This window comes from Tachyglossus aculeatus, chromosome 20 (genome assembly GCF_015852505.1).
Source record: "Tachyglossus aculeatus isolate mTacAcu1 chromosome 20, mTacAcu1.pri, whole genome shotgun sequence".
In the NCBI taxonomy this organism is placed as follows: domain Eukaryota; kingdom Metazoa; phylum Chordata; class Mammalia; order Monotremata; family Tachyglossidae; genus Tachyglossus; species Tachyglossus aculeatus.
In genome coordinates, this window is record NC_052085.1 from 14,261,277 (window position 1) to 14,281,580 (window position 20,304).

General features: G+C 47.8%; 1 protein-coding gene across 4 annotated transcripts in view; it reads right to left on the reverse strand.

Moving 5' to 3' along the window:
* The window catches only part of ATP11A (ATPase phospholipid transporting 11A), a 130,717-nt gene extending 111,799 nt beyond the window's left edge, over positions 1-18,918 (reverse strand). For all 4 annotated transcript variants that reach the window (XR_005455207.1, XM_038761810.1, XM_038761809.1 and 1 more), the window contains exon 1: positions 18,858-18,918. Coding sequence is in view for 3 of the 4 variants with exons in the window: in XM_038761810.1 (XP_038617738.1) it covers positions 18,858-18,896 (39 nt within the window). In the remaining variant the exon portion in view is untranslated. The remainder of the gene's footprint in view (positions 1-18,857) is intronic.
* Between the last annotated feature and the right edge of the window lie 1,386 nt (positions 18,919-20,304).

The following is a 20,304-nucleotide window of genomic DNA, read 5'->3' on the forward strand; positions in this document are numbered from 1 at the left end:
CTGTTCCATAACCAGACCCCGGTGACATCTCGGAGCCTGGGAGTCTCTGAAAAACGTTCGCTCGGGTGGCGATATGGCAGGAGAACCTAATTGTCCCTAATCCTCGATTTAAAATAGGTGAGAGGAAAATCCTCTTTCTGCCGAAGCCAAGAGATTAGTCAGTGCCACCGGGAAACCCAATCGCTGCTTTTCTATTTAGTCATTAGGCTTGTCTAGAGAGGGAGACGGAAATGAAATAAACCAGCTACACATAGAGGAGAAGCAAAACCATCTCTAGGGAGGGAGGGGGAAAAAAAAGAGTGTGTACACACAGACACGCGCACACAATTTTTCAGACCTGAAACCCGAGCCTTCAGTGGATGAAACTGATTTAACAGGATTAGGGGCTCTGAGTATTCTCGGAATACTTCCAGAGAATTTCACGTATAAATGATCAGAATCCTGCATGGGTACCTTCAGCTGACAATTCCTATCAGATAAACTTAGATGGCCCAGGACTTTAAGGAATGGCCCCTCTGGGGCAATTTCAGCTCTGCCTGTTGCCTAACAGAGCGAAGGAACAGGGCTGGAGAAAGCAAAATCCCCAGACTTATTCAATCGTATTTTTTGAGCGCTTACTTCGAGCAGGGCACTGTCATCTATAGAGAACACCCGCTTCTCATAGAAAGAAACACTTAATATCCACTTCATTCATTCAATCGTATTTACTGAGTGCTTACTGTGGGCAGAGCACTGGACTAAGTGATTGGAAAATAAAATAAAGCAATAGAGACAACCCTGCCCACAATTTCCAAAGGCTCTTGGAAAGCCAAAAAAAGGTGACAGATAATGCAGACCCCTTGAAGGGCAGGGTGAGAGAAGTCAGGTTGCTAGCTGATCTTCACAGAAGAAATACGGTGTCCTGAGCCTGCCAGAGTTGCCGTGGCAACAAGGACGGCAGCGATGACATATGTCCTTACTATCCTTCTTTGTGGTTCAAGTTAACAAAGTTAATATTGCGTCGCATTGCTAAGGCGATGGAAGTGCGGTTCGCTTGAAAAGGATCGGCTCAGACTGGCGCCCAATCCAGCTCCGCAACATTGTCGCTTCAGTGTCTTAAAAAACGCTGCAAGTTGCCTCAGTCGATCGTATTTACTAAGCGCTTACTTCATCATCATCATCATCATCAATCGTATTTATTGAGCGCTTACTGTGTGCAGAGCACTGTACTAAGCGCTTGGGAAGTACAAATTGGCAACATGTAGAGACAGTCCCTACCCAACAGTGGGCTCACAGTCTAAAAGGGGGAGACAAAACCAAACATACTACAAAATAAAATAGAATACTTCGGGCGGATCACTGTACTAAGCTCTTGCGAGAGGACAATCTAATAATATGACAGACACATTCCCAGCCCACCACGAGTTTACAGTCTACTGGGTGCACCTGCAGAATAATATTCTATTTATTTTATTCTATTCTATTTATTTTATTTTGTTCGTATGTTTGGTTTTGTTCTCTGTCTTCCCCTTTTAGACTGTGAGCCCACTGTTGGGTAGGGACTGTCTCTATATGTTGCCAATTTGTACTTCCCAAGCGCTTAGTACAGTGCTCTGCACATAGGAAGCGCTCAATAAATACGATTGATAATAATAATAATAATGGCATTTATTAAGCGCTTACTATGTGCCAAGCACTGTTCTAAACACTGAAGACATCCTTACTGCAGGGAATTTGTGGCGGACTATTTTTCCATCGCACCACCTGAAGTTGGAAGCAGCGTGGCTCAGAGGAAAGAGCCCAGGCTTGGGAGTCAGAGGTCATGGGTTCTAATCCCGGCTCCGCCACTTGTCAGCTGTGTGACTTTGGGCAAGTCACTTCACTTCTCTGGGCCTCAGTTCCCTCAACTGTAAGATGGGGATTAAGACTGTGAGCCCCATGTGGGACAACCTGATTACCTTGTATCCCCCCAGAGTTTAGGACAGTGCTTGGCACATAGTAAGTGCTTAACAAATGCCACCATCATTATTATTATAGCCTCACGGAGCGGTGTGGTCTAGTGGGAAGAGGCCATCCAGAGAGCCAGAGGACTTGGGTTTTAATCCCAGCTCTGAAAACTTGCCTGCTGGATGACCTTGGCCAAGTCACTGCACTTCTCCATTTCCAGATGGCTTGGACTAATACTTTCTCCAGTGCTCTACATGGAGTAGGTGCTCAATAAATACCACTGATTAAGGGAAACCATTAGCTCAGCAAAGGAATGAGGCAGCTGAGAGGGGCGTTGTAGCAGGAAGTGGCAGTTCATTCACTCATTCATTCAATCGTATTTATTGAGCACTTACTGTGTGCAGAGTACTAAGCGCCTGGGAAGTACAAATTGGCCACATATAGAGACGGTCCCTACCCAACAGTGGGCTCACAGTCTAGAAGGGGGAGACAGAGAACAAAACAAAACATATTAACAAAATAAATAGAATAAACAGTTGCTCATAGTCACTGCTACTTTTTCCACACCCAAGATCCAGTAGAGGGGGAATTCAATCCCGGTTCTCCCTCCCCCTTAGATGAGCCCCATGTCGGACCTGATGATCTTGTATCTACTCCGGCTCTATGCACGGTGCTAACTTGTCGATAACAATAAATACCATAATTACTATTATTACCTACTCCAGTGCTTAGCAAATAGCAAGGGCTTGAATCCCACCAGGTTCTTGTAGTCCCTTGTCCCCCGTGGGGCTCACAGCCTAGGGGGGAGGGAGGACAGGTACTTAATCCCCATTTGACAGATGAGGAATCTGAGGTACGGAAAAGTGAAGTGACTCACCCAAGGTCACACAGCATACAAGTGGCGGAGCCAGAATTAGAACCCAGGTCTTTATAGTGCTCCTTCCGCTAGGCCACATTGCTTCCCTGGCTATTCGCGGGGTTCAATTCCCCGAGCCAAGGATACCTCTCTCCTCATCACTCCGCACCTCTGCCCCCATTATTGGAGAACTGATGGTTGGCTGTGTCTGCTAGCAAAAGGCAAAATGAGTGAGAACACTAGTTTCACAATAATGCATATTTGGGATCAAGTCCCTCCCCCACACCCATTTTGAGTGTATTATATAATAATAATGGCATTTATTAAGTGCTTACTATGTGCCAGGAACTACACTAAGCGCCGGGGTGGAAACCAGAAAATTGGGTTGGACACAGTCCCTGTCCCATGTGGGGCTCACAGCCCAGATCCCCATTTTATTTATTTTGTACATATCTATTCTATTTTATTTTGTTAGTATGTTTGGTTTTGTCTCCCCCTTTTAGACTGTGAGCCCACTGTTGGGTAGGGACTGTCTCTATATGTTGCCAATTTGTACTTCCCAAGCGCTTAGTACAGTGCTCTGCACACAGTAAGCGCTCAATAAATACGATTGATGATGATGATGATTTTACAGATGAGGTAACTGAGGCACAGAGAAATGACTTGCCCAAGGCCACACAGCAGACAAGCAGCATAGCCGGCATTAGAACCCATGACCTTTTTAGTCCCAGGCCCGTGCTCTATCCACTAGGCCACAGCACGCTTTATTCGCCCTACTCTCAGCCCCACCGCACTTAGGTGCATATCTGTAATTCACTTATATTAATCTCTTATATTCCCCCCCTAGAAATTGTAAACTAACTGTGGGCAGGGAACGTGTCTACCAATTCTTCTATATTGTACTCTGACAAGTGCTTAGTACAGTGCTCTGCACATACATGCTCAATAACTACAACTGACTCATTGATTGATTAACAGGTATTTTTATGGTATTTGTTAAGTGCTATGTGTCAAATACTGAGCGCTGGGGTAGGTAGAGATTAATTAGGGCGGACACAGTCCCTGTCCCAAAATGGGGCTCACAGTCTAGGCAATCAATCAATCACATTTATTGAGCGTTTACTGTGTGCAGAGCACTGTACTAAGCGCTTGGGAAGTACAAGTTGCCAACATATAGAGACGGTCAACAGTGGGCTCACAGTCTAAAGAGGAGGGCAATCCCCATCTTACAGTTGAGAACACTGAGGCACAGACAAATTAAGTGACTTGCCCAAGGTCACACAACAAGCAGTTGGCAGAGCCAGGATTAGAACCCAGGTCCTCTGATTCCCAGGCCCACGCTCTACCCACAGGCCCATGCTGCCTTCCCAAGAATCCTCATTTTATTAATTAATCAATCGTATTTATTGAGAACTTATTGTGTGCAGAGCACTGTACTAAGCGCTTGGGAAGTACAAGTCGGCAGAACAGAGGAGGAAACCGGCTCGGAGAAATGACTTGACCAAGGTCACACAGCAGGGCCGTGGGAGAGCTGAGAACTGAGTCAGTAAGCTCGTTGTGGGCAGGGAATGTGTCTGTTCATTGTTCTATTGTACTCTCCCAAGTGCTTAGTGCAGTGCTCTGCACACAGTAGGCGCTCAATAAATACGACTGACTGAATGAATAGCCAAAGACAAACATCAAGGAGCCCACAGGTGTTCTGGAAGACGAAGCTTAGGTCAACGCCTCCGGGGAGGGCAAGATGTTTATTGTTCCTGCAATATCCCTTGGTTACGGCCAGTTTAGCACTCTTCACCTCCCCGGAATTTTTTTTCCTCCTAAAGAGACTCTGCCCTGGGGCAGAGTGAAAACACCTTTCAGGTAGGCAAGAGTGAGAATCCAACCCCCCCAGTCACAAAAGCCCAGATAATTACTGTAATGATTAAAATAAATTAGGAGTCAAGTCATGCCCTGCACGGAGAATTCAAAATATATTCATCCATTCATTCAATCGTATTTACTCATTCATTCAATCGTATTTATTGAATATTGAATAGCTTTTAGACTGTGAGCCCACTATTGGGTAGGGACTGTCTCTATATGTTGCCAACTTGTACTTCCCAAGCGCTTAGTACAGTGCTCTGCACACTGTAAGCGCTCAATAAATACGATTGATGATTGATGACTTATTGAGCACTTACTGTGTGCAGAGCACTGTACTAAGCGCTTGGGAAGTCCAGGTTGGCAACGTATAGAGACGGTCCCTACCCAACAGCGGGCTCACAGTCTAGAATTTATGGAGCGCTTACTGTGTGCAGAGCACTGTACTAAGCGCTTGGGAAGTACAAGTTGGCAACATATAGAGACGGTCCCTACCTAACAACGGGCTCACAGTCTAGAAGGGGGAGACAGATAATAAAACAAAACATGTAGACAGGTGTCAAAATCGTCAGAACAAATAGAATTAAAGCTCTATGCACATCATTAACAAAATAAATGGAATAGTAACTATGTACAAGTAAAATAAAGAGTACTTATATATTATAGGCTTTATAATACATTTTCAGTACTCTAAGACGCTGGATTCAGGGCTGACTCTGCTTCACTTATTCTGGATAGAGCCAACATTCATTCAATTCATTCATTCAGTTGTATTTATTGAGCGCTTACTGTGTGCAGAACATTAGTTCATTCATTCAATTAATCATATTTATTGAGCGCTTACTGTGTGCAGAGCGCTGTACTAAGCACTTGGGAAGTAGTTCAATGCCCACACTCGAGTGTTCAATAACCTGGATTTGCAGCATAGTTTAGTGGAAACAGCTTGGGCCTGGGAGTCTATTTATTTTATTTGTACATATTCTATTTATTTAATTTTGTTAGTATGTTTAGTTTCCTTGTCTGTCTTCCCCCTCTAGACTGTGAGCCCGCTGTTGGGCTCTATATGTTGCCGACTTGTACTTCCCAAGCGTTTAGTACAGTGCTCTGCACACAGTAAGCGCTCAATAAATACGACTGAATGAATGAATGGGCGTCAGAAGACCTGGGTTCTAATCCCAACTCTGCCACTTCCCTGCTGTGTGACCTGGGACGAGTTGCTTAACGTTTCTGGGCCTCGGTTTCCTCAAAACCTATAAATTATTATAAACCTATTTTTTCCTATAAAACGTTCTCCACGAGCCCCAAGAGGGATAGGGACTGTGTCTGACCCAATTATGATAATGATGGTATTTGTTAAGCGCTTACTATGTGCCAAGCACTGTTTTAAGCGCTGGACACTGCTCTATGTGCTTATAATCTACTATTATAATATAATGGTACTTGTTAAGCATTTACTATGTGCCAAGCGCTGGACACTGTTCTATGCGCTTATAATCTACTATTATAATATAATGGTACTTGGTAAGCGCTCACTATGTGCCAAGCACTGTTCCAAGAGTTGGGGTAGATACAAGTTAATCAGGTGAGACGCAGCCCCTGCCCCACATGGGGCTCCTGCTCTTAATCCCCATTTTACAGATGAGGTAACCGAGGCACGGAGAAGTGACTTGCCCGAGGCCACACAGCAGACATGTGGCGGAGACGGGATTAGAACCCAGGTCCTTCTGACTCCAGGCCTGGGCTCTATCTTGTATCGACCCCATCGCTTGGCACACAGTAAACGCTTACCAGATACCACAGTTATTCATTCAGTCGTATTTACTGAGCGCTTACTGTGCGCAGAGCACTGTACTGAGCGCTTGGGAAGTACAAGTCGGCAACATAGAGAGACGGTCCCTACCCAACAGTGGGTTCACACTCTAGACGGGGGAGACAGACAACAAAATGAAACATATTAACAAAATAAAATAAATAGAATAAACATGCATAAATAAACAGTAATATAAAAGAAATAGAGTAATACACATGGCAAGAGCCCGCTGTGGGACAAGGCCTGCGTCCAACCGGATCTCCTTGGGAGCCACCCCGGCGTTCATTCATTCATTCAATCGTATTTATTGTGTGCAGAGCACTGTACTTCGGCACTCTAACTAGAAGACTCAGTTTTAATCAAATTACCAATTTAATCTGATCAATGATGCTGGGGGCGCCCAGCAAATATACCTAAACAGTGATCTCACACATCAATAGCGAGGTCAAATACCACGGTCACCGGCCGGGTCAGGAAGACGGCGAGAAGCCTTCTCTTCAGAACTCAAACTGTTGAGCTTTCCAAAAAGCTTAAAGCCCTCTAATGCAACAGCACTACGAAGCTCTCCAGGGACCGAAAATGTTTATAGATTTCCTTTCCGAGAGAGCAGTGGTTTATCAAATAACACTCAATACTGAAATATCTGTCCTGTCAGCAAGGAGAAGCTTAGGGACAGGTTTCTGATGGTAGAGGGATAGAAGCGTGTTAGAAAGCAAGAGGAATAATAGCACTTTTTCCACTCCGCACACCGAGAGACGGCTTTTGGGCCCAGAAAATAATCAGTGGAGCTTTAGACTGTGAGCCCACTGTTGGGTAGGGACTGTCTCTACATGTTGCCAACTTGTACTTCCCAAGCGCTTAGTACAGTGCTCTGCACACAGTAAGCGCTCAATAAATATGACTGATGATGATGATGAAGTGGGATCGCCAACGGAGCCGTGATCTGCTCGATTTGCTCCATGCAGACAGTCCACGTAAGCCCGGTGTGGGCAGGGACTGTGTCTGTTTACTGTTCTGTTGCACTCGCCCAAGCGCTCAGGACGGCGCTTTGCGCACAGTAAGTGCTCGATAAATACGATTGAACGAATGCATGGCCGAGATCCTGGCCACGTGTGCAATGACCAAATCATCATCATCATCAATCGTATTTATTGAGCGCTTACTATGTGCAGAGCACCATACTAAGCGCTTGGGAAGTACAAATTGGCAACATATAGAGACAGTCCCTACCCAACAGTGGGCTCACAGTCTAAAAGGGGGAGACAGAGAACAAAACCAAACATACTAACAAAATAAAATAGAATAGATATGTACAGGTAAAATAAATAAATAAATAGGGTAATAAATATGTACAAATATATATACATATATAGGCAAATGTACATACAGGCATACACAGGCATATATACAAGCAAATTATAATTTATTACTCTATTTATTTATTTATTTTACTTGTACATATCTATTCTATTTATTTTATTTTGTTAGTACGTTTGGTTTTGTTCCCTGTCTCCCCCTTTTAGACTGTGAGCCCACTGTTGGGTAGGGACCGTCTCTATGTGTTGCCAACTTGTACTTCCCAAGCGCTTGGTACAATGCTCTGCACACAGTAAGCGCTCAATAAATACGATTGATTGATTAACAAATACCATCGTTATTATTTATCTTGCCCAAAGCTTAGGGAAGAGGCTTCCCTAAGCTTTATATGTATATATGTTTGTACATATTTATTACTCTATTTATTTATCTTGTACGTATCTATTCCATTTATTTTATTTTGTTAGTACGTTTGGTTTTGTTCTCTGTCTCCCCCTTTTAGACTGTGAGCCCGCTGTTGGGTAGGGACCGTCTCTATATGTTGCCAGCTTGTACTTCCCAAGCACTTAGTACAGTGCTCTGCACACAGTAAGTGCTCAATACGATTGATTGATTGATTAATCCTTCATTTCACCTGGAAGGGGTCAGTCCTCCCAACTAAACTCCAAATAAACTTCCCTAAGCCCATGAGCAGCAGGCCTTAAGAGCCCCCTTCCTCCCTTTCTTAGGATGAGCATTTGGAATTAAGTTAGAAGGAAATTTAACAACATTTCCCTTTCCTGCTGCCCATTTTTATGCAGTAATTTACTTTGCAAGAAATTAGTAATTATTTTTTCCAGGCCTGTTTTAATAGGGTTTCTGACCATTTGAGAGCTTTATTTACTTGATATTTGATAAAGCCATATTAGAAACCTGTAAAGTAAAAATGGAATATTAAACCCAAAGCCTTTTTCCCCCCTAGATAAAGTCGATGCAATTCAATTAAGCCTATTGAAAATGCCCCGATCTTTGACATGGCAAAGGAGTTTAATAGGATAAAAGGAGCATAAAACACTTCAAATTGTTTCAATGCGATACAAATGCCCACACTGAAGACTTTTAAAAATAGACTCAGAGTGGCAATAATATTGCGTCCGACTTCTCTGGGGATTTTATGAGAAATAGAACCCTGAAAATTCTCTTCCGCTCCTCTGAGAAGTGAAGTTTTCTGAAATCTGAATCGCTGCCCTCTTACTAAGCCCAAGGAAGAAAGAATCAACAGGAGCTGGAAATCACTTCAAAGGTCTGTTAAGAGGATGAAGGAAGGAAAAGACAGTGGGGGGTGCAGAATAAGATTTCTAATTGCAGCAGGGAGAAATTTCAGGAGATATACGCAGGAACTACTGTCTGCTCCTGTCTTTGGAGAGGTAGGATGTAAAAAGAAAAAAATGGGAAACATGGGGGGAAAAAAGAACGGGAAGAGCGAGTGTGTGGAGTGGAAGATGATATGCAAAGATTAACAAATAGTCCCAAGTCTGGACTCGCCGGGTAAACATATTCAAACATATCACACTGGCCAGCCCATAGTTACCATCACTGGGTACTTCTGGATAATTCATTCATTCATCCATCCAATCGTATTTATTGAGCACTTACTGCGTGCAAAGCACTGTACTAAGCGCTTGGGAGAGTATGCTAGAATGACAGGCCCGTTCCCGCCCACAGCCAGCTCACAGTCTAGAGGGGGAGATAGGCATTAATATAGATAGATAAATAATAGGTGTCCACTTTACAGCAGCCCCCATCCGTTCCAAAAATATTGACAATAAAACCTTTGGATTGCGGGAAGTGTAAGAACCATTTCTCCTCAGCTTCAGAGACTCATTCATTCAATCATATTTATTGAGCGCATGTGCAGAGCACTGTACTAAGCACTTAGCATTGTACTAACAGACTCCTCGCCCGTACAACCTGGACTGCTCTTATCCACCACTTACAATGAAATAATTCATCCCCTCTTTCAATCGTATTTACTGAGCGCTTACTGTGTGCAGAGCACTGTACTAAGCGCTTGGGAAGTCCAAGTTGGCAACATATAGAGATGGTCCCAACCCAACAACGGGCTCACAGTCTCAAAGGCACAGACCAGAGCCGCTCAAGATTGCAAACTGAGGAAGGAGGGATTTAATTTGGCAAGAGTTTTTCAGGGGCCCTGGGAGGGAAAGCCCAGAAGTGGGTTTGAAACCTTCTTTCAAAAAAAAAAACAAAAAACATATTGCCAATTTGTACTTCCCAAGCGCTTAGAACAGTGCTCTGCACATAGTAAGCGCTCAATAAATACGATTGATTGATTGATTGATTCTTCCCAAGTTTAAAAAGTAATTTCCAGACAGTCGTCGGTGAAAGGCGGGGCCTTGCTCCTCCAAAAGAAAACCTGACCGCAACAGACGTTTGTTTAAACCGTGTGCGACATCCAGAAGGAAATGAAAATACAAGTCCCTTTTTTTTATGGTATTTATTAAGCACTTACTATGTGCCAAGCCCTGTTTTGTTCTCTGTCTCCCCCTTTTAGACTGTGAGCCCACTGTTGGGTAGGGACTGTCTCTATATGTTGCCAATTTGTACTTCCCAAGCGCTTAGTACAGTGCTCTGCACACAGTAAGCGCTCAATAAATACGATTGATGATGATGATGTTCTAATAAGCAAGCTTCATTTCCCCCTGCCCAATTAGCACTGGGCAGCTAAGGCAGGAGCCTGGGAGACCCAAGATTGACCTGCCCAAAGAAAATGGCATTTTTTTTTTTTATCCAAGATTGGAATTCTCCTGACAATCAATCAATCGTATTTATTTATTTATTTATTTATTTTAATGGCATTTGTTAAGCGCTTACTATATGCAAAGCACTGTTCTAAGCGCTGGGGGGGGATACGAGGTGATCAGGTTGTCCCACGTGGGGCTCACAGTCATCATCCCCATTTTACAGATGAGGTAACTGAGGCTCCGAGAAGTTAAGTGACTTGCCCAAGGTCACACAGCAGACGTGTGGTGGAGCGGACTCGAACCCATGACCTCTGACTCCAAAGCCTGTGCTCTTTCCACTGAGCAGCGTATTTACTGAGCACTTACTGTGTGCAGAGCACTGTACTGAGCGCTTGGGAAGTACAAGTTGGTAACATACAGAGACATTCCCTACCCAACAGTGGGCTCAATCAGCCAGAGCTGTTGGATTTGTCTGCAGGGCTGGAAGGGAGAAGCGGGAAAAATTCCAATAAGGGAAGGGGGAAAAATTCCAATAAGGAAAACAGCAGTCTCCTTTCATAAACAGGTAGTGAACAAGAGGAATCTTGGGGCGTAGGTGGCTCCTCACTGGATTCATTCATTCATTCAATCGTATTTATTGAGCGCTTACTGTGTGCAGAGCACTGTACTAAGCGCTTGGGAAGTACAAGACGGCAACACATAGAGACGGTCCCTACCCAACAGCGGGCTCACAGTCTAGAAGGGGGAGACAGACAACAAAACATATAAACACCGGATGGGTTCCCATCAATTGGTGCTATTTACTGAACGCTTCCCAAGTGTCAGGCACCACCCTGGGTGCTGGGGTGGGTACCAATCCACCACCAGGCTGGACCCACTCTCTGTCCCACATGGGGTTCACAGCCTAAGTACTTTGGAGCAACAATCGATGGTACTTACTGAGTGCTTTCTGGGTGCAGAGCACTGTACTAAGCACTTCACAGGATACTCTTCTAAAAATGTGCAGAAGGGCAGGGGAGGAGGTGAGTTAAAGAAGCAGGAGAGGGGGAATTTGGCAGAATCCCTGGCATTATCCCACCCCAGGCCTCATGCGACTTCCACGGGCTACGAGTTGCAGGTGGAAAAAAGGGGATGCAAGTTTACGGAGGAGCAGGAATTCCAATCCCGGTTCCGCCACTTTGCTGTGCGACCTCGGGCAAGTCACTTCACTTTTCTGGGACTCAGTTCCCTCATCTGGAAAATGGGGATTAACAGTGCGAGCCCCACATGGGAAAGGGACGACATCCAACCCGATTTGTTTGTACCCACCCGGCGTTTAGTACAGTGCCTGGCACATAGGACTTAACAAGTACCACAGTCCATCCCCCCCATCTTACCTCCTTCCCTTCCCCACAGCACCTGTATATATGTATATATGTTTGTACATATTTATTACTCTATTTATTTATTTACTTAACTTGTCCATATCTATTCTATTTATTTTATTTTGTTAGTATGTTTGGTTTTGTTCTCTGTCTCCCCCTTTTAGACTGTGAGCCCACTGTTGGGTAGGGACTGTCTCTATATGTTGCCAATTTGTACTTCCCAAGCGCTTAGTACAGTGCTCCGCACATAGTAAGCACTCAATAAATACGATTGATGATGATGATGATGATGATGATGATGATGACTGTTCTAGTGGACTCCCCCAAGCGCTTAGTACAGTGCTTGGCACATAGTAATTGTCTAACAAGTACCATGATTAGGAATTAACTCCATTATAGTAGCCTCTCCCAAGCGCTTAGTACAGTGCTCGGCATATATAGTAAGCGCTTAGGTTCCATGATTACAAATGATTAGCTCCATTATGGCGGACTCTCGCAAGCGCTTACTACAGTGCCCGGGCACACAGTAAGCGCTTAGCAAGTACCTTAATTAAGAATGAGGGCTTACCACGGTGCTCGGCACGCAGTAAGTATTTAACAAGTACCGTGATTGCAAATGATAAACTCCATTATAATGGGCTCTCCCGAACGCTTAGTACAGTGCTCGGCACGCAGTAAGTATTTAACAAGTACCGTGATTGCAAATGATAAACTCCATTATAATGGGCTCTCCCGAACGCTTAGTACAGTGCTCGGCACGCGGTAAGTATTTAACAAGTACCGTAATTGCAAATGATAAACTCCATTATAAGGGGCTCTCCCGAACGCTTAGTACAGTGCTCGGCACGCAGTAAGTATTTAACAAGTACCGTAATTGCAAATGATAAACTCCATTATAAGGGGCTCTCCCGAACGCTTAGTACAGTGCTCGGCACACAGTAAGTATTTAACAAGTACCGTAATTGCAATTGATTAACTCCATTAAAGTGGGTTCTCCCAAGTGCTTCGCACATAGTAAGCGCTTAACAGTCCAACCGCTTAGTACATCGCCGGGCAAATAGTAAGCGCCTAACGTACCGTAATTGCAAATGATTATCGCCATTGCAATGGACTCTCCCGAGCGCTTAGTACAGGCTCGGCACATAGTAAGCGCCTAACAAGTACTGTGATTGCAAATGATTAACGTCATTGCACTGGACTTTCCCGAGTGCTTAGTTCAGCGCTGGGCACATAGTAAGCGCTTAATAAGTACCATAATTGCAAATGAATGGACTCTCCCGAGCGCTTAGTACAGGCTCGGCACATAGTAAGCGCCTAACAAGTACCGTAATTGCAAATGATTAACGTCATTGCACTGGACTTTCCCGAGTGCTTAGTTCAGCGCTGGGCACATAGTAAGCGCTTAATAAGTACCAATATTGCAAATGATTAACGCCATTGCAGTGGACCCTCCCGAGCGCTTAGTACAGGCTCGGCACATAGTAAGCGCCTTACAAGTACCGTAATTGCAAATGATTAACGTCATTGCACTGGACTTTCCCGAGTGCTTAGTTCAGCGCTCGGCACATAGTAAGCGCTTAATAAGTACCATAATTGCAAATGATTAACGCCACTGCAGTGGACTCTCCCGAGCGCTTAGTACAGGCTCTGCACATAGTAAGCGCCTAACAAGTACCGTAATTGCAAATGATTAACGTCATGGCACTGGACTTTCCCGAGTGCTTAGTTCAGCGCTGGGCACATAGTAAGCGCTTAATAAGTACCATAATTGCAAATGATTAACGCCACTGCAGTGGACTCTCCCGAGCGCTTAGTACAGCGCTGGGCACATAGTAAGCGCTTCCCAAGTACCGTAATTACGAATGATTAGCTCCATTTCAGCGGACTCTCCCGAGCGCTTAATACAGCGCTCGGCACATAGTAAAGGCCTAACAAGTAACGTGATTAAGAATGACTGAGATTAAGAATTAAGAATGATTAAGAGAAGCAGCGTGGCTCAGTGGAAAGTGCCCGGGCTTTGGACTCAGAGGTCATGGGTTCAAATCCCGGCTCTACCAATTGTCAGCTGGGTGACTTTGGGCAAGTCACTTCACTTCTCTGGGCCTCAGTTCCCTCATCTGGAAAATGGGGATGAAGACTGTGAGCCCCACGTGGGACAACTTGATCACCTTGTAAATTCCCCAGCGCTTAGAACAGTGCTCTGCACATAGTAAGCGCTTAATAAATGCCATTATTATTATTATTATTACTTTTCTCTGGGCCTCAGTTCCCTCATCTGTAAAATGGGGATGAAGACTGTGAGCCCCCTGTGGGACAACCTCATCACCTCGTAACCTCCCGAGCGCTTAGAACAGTGCTTTGCACATAGTAAGCGCTTAATAAATGCCATTAAAAAAATGATTAGCTCCATTTCCATTGCACATAGTAAGGGCTTAACAAGTACCGTAATTACGAATGATTAAAGCCACTGCAGCGGACTCCCCCGAGCGCTTACTACAGCGCTGGGGACATAGTAAACGCTGCACAAGTACCGTAATTACGAACGATTAAAGCCATTGCAGCGGACTCTCCCGAGCGCTTACTACAGCGCTGGGGACATAGTAAACGCTGCACAAGTACCGTAATTACGAACGATTAAAGCCACTGCAGCGGACTCCCCCGAGCGCTTAGTACAGCGCTGGGCACATAGTAAGCGCTGCACAAGTACCGTAATTACGAATGATTAAAGCCACTGCAGCGGACTCCCCCGAGCGCTTACTACAGCGCTGGGGACATAGTAAACGCCGCACAAGTACCGTAATTGCGAATGATTAAAGCCACTGCAGCGGACTCTCCCGAGCGCTTACTACAGCGCTGGGCACATAGTAAGCGCTTCACAGGTACCGTAATTGCGAATGATTAAAGCCATTGCAGCGGACTCCCCCGAGCGCTTACTACAGCGCTGGGGACATAGTAAACGCTGCACAAGTACCGTAATTACGAACGATTAAAGCCATTGCAGCGGACTCTCCCGAGCGCTTACTACAGCGCTGGGCACATAGTAAGCGCTTCCCAAGTACCGTAATTACGAATGATTAAAGCCATTGCAGCGGACTCTCCCGAGCGCTTACTACAGCGCTGGGCACATACTAAGCGCTGCACCAGTACCGTAATTACGAATGATTCAAGCCATTGCAGCGGACTCTCCCGAGCGCTTACTACAGCGCTGGGCACATAGTAAACGCTTCACAGGTACCGTAATTACGAATGATTAAAGCCATTGTAGCGGACTCTCCCAGGCGCTTAGTACAGCGCTGGGAACATAGTAAGCGCTGCACAAGTACCGTAATTACGAATGATTAAAGCCACTGCAGAGGACTCCCCCGAGCGCTTACTACAGCGCTGGGCACATAGTAAGCGCTGCACAAGTACCGTAATTACGAATGATTAAAGCCACTGCAGCGGACTCCTCCGAGCGCTTACTACAGCGCTGGGCACATAGTAAGCACTTCACAAATACCGTAATTGCGAATGATTAACTCCACTGCAGCGGACTCTCCTGAGCGCTTAGCACATAGTAAACGCTTCGCGAGTACCGTCATTACGAATGAGTAGCTCCACTGTAGCGGACTGTTGCCAATTTGTACTTCCCAAGCGCTTAGTACAGTGCTCTGCACATAGTAAGCGCTCAATAAATACGATTGATGATGATGATGAGACTCTCCCGAGCGCTTACTACAGCGCCGGGCACACAGTAAGCTCTTCCCAAGACCAACCGCTTACTACGGTATCTAGTCCAGCGCTTAGTACAGTGTCTGGCACATAGTAAGCGCTTAGTACCATTATTATTATTATTATCATTATTATTATTATTATTATTATAGCGTTCGGCCCATGGTCAATGCTAAATATACGGGATGGGTCGATTGATGGATGGTGAGAGAGACAGGAGGACCTCAGCGCTTAGTACAGTGCCTGGCACGGAGTAATTGGTTTACAAATACCGTATTTAGACTAATAATAATTAATAATAATAATGGTGGTATTTGTTAAGCGCTTACTCTGTGCCAAGCACTGTCCTAATGTCCGTCTCCCTCCTGGCCTGGGAGCCCGCTGGGGGCAGGGATTGTCTCTGTGTGGCTGTATTCTAGTTTCCCAAGCGCTTAGGACAATGCCCTGCACGCAGGAAGCGCTCAATAAGTAGGCCGTGGGTTCAAATGCTGCCTCCGCCACTTGTCAGCTGTGTGACCTTGGGTAAGTCACTTCTCTGGGCCTCAGTTGCCTCATCTGTAAAATGGGGATGAAGACTGGGGGCCCCATGTGGGACCACCTCATTACCATGGCGTCTACCCCAGCGCTTGGCACACAGTGAGCGCTTAACAAATACCATCAAGCGCTTAGTACAGTGCTCTGCACATAGTAAGCACTCAATAAATACGATTGATGATGACCATCATGATGGTAATAATAATAATTAATAATAATAATGGTAGTATTTGTTAAGCGCTTACTGTGTGCCAAGCGCTGGAGTAGACCAACATCATCATCATTATTATTACTACTATTATAATGATGGTATTTGTTAAGCGCTTACTATTTGGCGAGCACCCTTCATTCATTCATTCAATCGTATTTATTGAGCGTTTACTGTGTGCAGAGCACTGTACTAAGCGCTTGGGAAGTGCAAGTCGGCAACATAGAGAGACGGTCCCTACCCAACAGCGGGCTCACAGTCTAGAAGGGGGAGACAGACGACAAAACCAAACATACTAACAAAGTAAAATAAATATAATAAATATGTACAAATAAAATAAGTAAATAAATAGAGTAATATATACGTACAAACATATACCAACTTGTCAACTTGGACTTCCCAAGCGCTTAGTACAGTGCTCTGCACACAGTAAGCGCTCAATAAATACGATTGATTGATTGATATATACATATATGCAGGTGCTGTGGGGAGGGGAAGGAGGAGGAGGGGGAGAGGAAGGAGGGGGCTCAGTCTGGGATCACCTTATAACCTCCCCAGCGCTTAGAACAGTGCTTTGCACCTAGTAAGCGCTTAATAAATCCAACTTGTCCTTCCCAAGCGCTTAGTACAGTGCTCTGCACACAGTAAACGCTCAATAAATACGATTGAATGAATGAATGAATAAATGCCATTATTATTATTAAGCGCTTAACTGGGTGCCGAGCACTGTTCTAAGCGCTGGGGGGGGGGGGAAACCAAGGCGATAATAATAATAAAAATGATGATGGCATTTATTAAGCGCTTACTAGGTGCAAAGCACTGTTCTAAGCGCTGGGGAGGTTACAAGGTGATCAGGTTGTCCCACGGGGGGCTCAGTCTTAATCCCCATTTTACAGATGAGGAACTGAGGCACAGAGAAGTGACCTACCCAAAGTCACCCAGCTGACAATTGGCGGGGCTGGGATTTGAACCCACGACCTCTGACTCCAAAGCCCGGGCTCTTTCCACTGAGCCACGCTGCTTCTGCTCAGACTGTCTGCTGCTGACCAGCCTGTCCCCCACGTGGGGCTCCCAGTCCTCATCCCCATTTTCCAGAGGAGGGAACTGAGGCCCAGGGAAGTGAAGCGGCTTGCCACCCCCGCCACCGGCCCACGGCTGACGAGTAGCGGGGGAGGGATTCGAACCCATGACCTCTAGGACTGACTGACTGATTGGTGGTGGTTCGGCAGGGGGCCTTTCATTCATTCATTCAATGGTATTTACTGAGCGCTTACTGTGTGCTGAGCACTGTACTAAGCGCTTGGGAAGTACAAGTTGGCAACATATAGAGACGGTCCCTACCCAACAGCGGGCTCACAGTCTAGAAGAACAAATACCATTATAATGACAATTTTTATTATGACGGTTTATGTTTAGCGCTTACTATGTGCCGGGCACCACCGCTTAACACATAGTAAGCGCTTAACAAATGCCATTATTATTATCATTATTATTATTATTACAATGATAATAGACTGTGAGCCCACAGTTGGGTAGGGACCGTCTCTATATGTTGCCACCTTGTACTTCCCAAGCGCTTAGTCCAGTGCTCTGCACACAGTAAGCGCTCAATAAATACGATTGAATGAATGATGGGATTTGTTAAGCGCTTACTAGGTGCCGAGCACTGTTCTAAGCGCTGGGGGGGATCCAAGGTGATAACAATAATAATAATGGCATTTATTAAGCGCTTACCATGTGCAAATCACTGTTCTGAGCGCTGGGGAGGTTACAAGGTGATGAGGTTGTCCCTCGGGGGGCTCACGGTCTTCATCCCCATTTTACAGATGAGGAACTGAGGCACAGAGAAGTGACTTACCCAAAGTCGCCCAGCTGACAATTGGCGGAGCTGGGATTTGAACCCACGACCTGTGACTCCAAAGCCCGGGCTCTTTCCACCGAGGGAACTGAGGCCCAGAGAGGTGAAGTGACTTGCCCGAAGTCACACAGCTGGCAAGTGGCGGAGCCGGGATTTGAACCCATGACCTCTGCCTCCAAAGCCCGGGCTCTTTCCACTGAGCTACGCTGCTTCTCTGCTTCCCAAGCGCTTAGCACAGTGCTCTGCACACCGTAAGCGCTCAATAAATACGACTGAATGAATGAATGATGACAGTCTGTGATCAGCCTGTCCCGCACGTGGGGCTCCCAGTCCTCACCCCCGTTTTCCAGAGGAGGGAAACTGAGGCCCAGGGAAGTGAAGCGGCTTGCCCCCCCCCCCCGGCCCACGGGTGACGAGTGGCGGGGGCGGGATTCGAACCCAGGACCTCTAGGACTGACTGACTGGGCGGTGGTGGTTCGGCAGCGGGCCTTTCATTCGTTCCTATTTATTGAGCGCTGACTGTGTGCAGAGCACTGTACTGAGCGCTGGGGAAGTCCAAGTTGGCAACGTATAGAGAGACGGTCCCTCCCCAACCGCGGGCTCGCGACGGTCTAGAAGGGGTCGTGGGGGAGGAGGGACGGAGGGAGGAGGGAGCAGGGACGGAGGACTCACGTATCTGTTGATGAGGGTGCGGAGGGCGCCGCAGTCCATGGCTCCGGAGCCCGGGCAGGGCGAGCGGAGGACGGAGGGGACGCCGCGATCGCGGGCTCCGCCGCCTGGACCGCTCCCGGGGCCGGCGGCGCGGGCACTGGCGGGCGGGGACCGGGGCTCCCACCCTCACTCTGCCCCGCCCCCGATAAGCCCCGCCCACACCCCCACTGCGCAGACTCGCTCCGCCCACCCTCCCCCTAAGCCCCGCCCTTCACCCACGCCCCGCCCCCACCATGAAGGCTCGCCCCGCCCACCCACCCCCGCTAAGTCCCGCCCCAAGACCCAAGCCACGCCCGACCATCCGCTAACCTACGCCCACACCCCCACCGCGCAGCTCGCCCCGCCCACCCTCCCGCTAAGCCACGCCCCTCTCCCCAAGCCCCGCCCACACCCCCACCGCGCAGACTCGCTCCGCCCACCCTCCCGCTAAGCCACGCCCCGCGTCCAAGCTCCGCCCGCCGTCCCACAGCGCGGGCTCGCTCCGCCCACCCTCCCGCTCAAGCCCCGCCCATCGCCCAAGCCCCGCCCATCGCCCCTCCGCGCCGCTCGCTCCGCCCACCCTCCCGCTAAGCCCCGCCCCTCATCCCAAGCCCCTACCACAACCCCACGGCGCAGGCTCGCTCCCTCCACCCTCCCGCTAAGCCCCGCCCCTCGCCCCAAGCCCCGCCCACACACCCACCGCGCAGACTCGCTCCGCCCACCCTCTCGATAAGCCCCGCCCCTCGCCCAAGCCACGCCCAACCTTCCGCTAAGCCACGCCCCTCACCCAAGCCCCGCCCACCCACCATGAAGGCTCACTCCGCCCACCCTCCCGCTAAGCCCCGCCCCAAGACCCAAGCCACGCCCAACTTTCCGCTAAGCCCCGCCCACACCCCCACCGCGCAGGCTCGCCCCGCCCACCCTCCAACTAAGCCCGCCCCGAGACCCACCCACACCCCACAGACTCGCTCCGCCCACCCTCCCGCTAAGCCCCGCCCCTCGCCCCAAGCCACGCCCAACCTTCCGCTAAGCCCCGCCCCAAGCCCCGCTCACACACCACCGCGCAGGCTCGCTCCACCCACCCTCCCGCTAAGCCCTGCCCCTCTCCCCAAGCCCCACCCACACTCCCACCAAGCAGACTCGCTCCTCCCACCCTCCCGCTAAGCCCCGCCCCTCACCCAAGCCCCGCCCCAAGCCCCGCCCACAACCCCACTGCTCAGGCTCACTCCGCCCACCTTTCAGCTAAGCCCCGCCCCTCGCCCAAGCCCCGCCCACACCCCCCGGCGCAGGCTCGCTCCGCCCACCCTCCAACTAAACCCCGCCCCTCTCCCCAAGCCACGCCCACACATCGCCGCTCACCCCGCCCACCCTCCCGCTAAGTCACGCCCCAGCCACGCCCACACCCCATGACGCAGACTCGCTACGCCCC